This window comes from Bombina bombina, chromosome 8, assembly GCF_027579735.1.
Source record: "Bombina bombina isolate aBomBom1 chromosome 8, aBomBom1.pri, whole genome shotgun sequence".
Taxonomy (NCBI): domain Eukaryota; kingdom Metazoa; phylum Chordata; class Amphibia; order Anura; family Bombinatoridae; genus Bombina; species Bombina bombina.
In genome coordinates this window covers 57,207,186-57,208,537 of record NC_069506.1, presented here as the reverse complement: position 1 = coordinate 57,208,537, position 1,352 = coordinate 57,207,186, and the positions used below count along the sequence as shown (strand labels likewise).

The 1,352-nt window shown below is 33.7% G+C and overlaps 1 protein-coding gene across 1 annotated transcript in view; it reads left to right on the top strand.

The window, feature by feature from the left end:
• LOC128638805 (transcription factor HES-5-like) overlaps positions 1–833 on the top strand; it is a 2,531-nt gene extending 1,698 nt beyond the window's left edge. The window contains exon 3 of the mRNA XM_053690945.1: positions 1–833. This exon is cut by the window's left edge and continues 144 nt beyond it. Within this exon, the coding sequence (XP_053546920.1) occupies positions 1–80 (80 nt within the window). The 3' untranslated portion in view covers positions 81–833.
• Positions 834–1,352: the final 519 nt, after the last annotated feature.

Genomic DNA, 1,352 nt, shown 5'->3' with positions numbered 1-1,352 from the left:
TTAACTCATCCATCCAAATGTTCAGCAAGCAGCTATCTCACAACTACCCTACAACAGCTGACCTTTGGAGGCCCTGGTGATTCTATGATCCATCTGTGGACTTCTTACAAGTAAAAACCAACAATCACTTGGACCAGATGTATATATAGATTAAACACTGGATGAAAAGCCATAGTGCTTTTCACAGATTGGGTGATTTCAACCTTTGAGGAACCACTAAAAGCTATCAACACGAGGAACCACTAAAAGCAATAAATCATTTTTGATGTAAAACAAATGCCCCACAATTCTAGAGCACACTTTCCATGAACTATTTTTTTTAGGTTTGTTGCAGCCATATTTGAAAATATAATGTTTATGTGCCAGAAGTTAATATATTTTTCATAACCGACCTATAGGTAAGTGTGTGTGTGAAACACACAATAATGTTAAGCTGTAAACTAAGTTTCTGAAACATTCATACAATGAATATAAGATCTTTTTGTGTATTAGATGTTTTTTTGTGAGCAATTATGCACTCTGCTAAACTAAACTTTTGCCTTTATGTCTGATCTATGCAGGTATTCTTTTATAAAGGGGCTACATGTGTATTCTAATGCAGATTGTGATTTGCCTTCTGTGAATGGCAGGACATCTTTTATCTCATATGCAGTGTGTCTGTGTGTGTTTGTGTGTGTGACACTTTGTAAAAGGGAATTAGTTCCCTGTTCCTGCACCTTTATTAGATGTTCTTTTCTATGAAAAGAAATTGTAGAGTACTTTGATATTTTTATATTCCTGTACCTTATGGTTTAAATTATAAAACATGTTTAAATAAAACGTTTAAAAAACAAGTGTGTTATTTTTTTTCTTCTCAGCAATCTAATAGCTAAACACCCCCACATTATGGACTGACAATAATAAAAATACATGGTACAGATTAACTTAAAGGGTAAGAAAAGTCAAAATGTAACTTAAAGGGATAGGAAAGCCAAAATTAAACTTGCAAGATTCAGATAGAGAATGTCATTTTAAGACACTTTTAAAACCAATTCTATTTTCAATTGTGCTTTGATATCCATTGTTGAAAATGAACATGCACATATCATACACTAAGTGGGAGCTAGCTGCTGATTGGTGCCTGCACACATTTGTCTCTTGGGATTGGCTGGCTAGGTGTGTTCAGCTAGCTACCTGTAGTGCAATGCTGCTGTTCCTTCAGCAAAGGATAACAAGAGAATGAAACAAATTTGATGATAAAAGTAAATTTGAAAGTTGTTTAAAATTGTATGTTCTATCTGAAACCATGAATTAAATATTTGGGGTTTCCTGTCCCTTTAAATGGATTAGATAGAGCATATAATTTTAAAGGG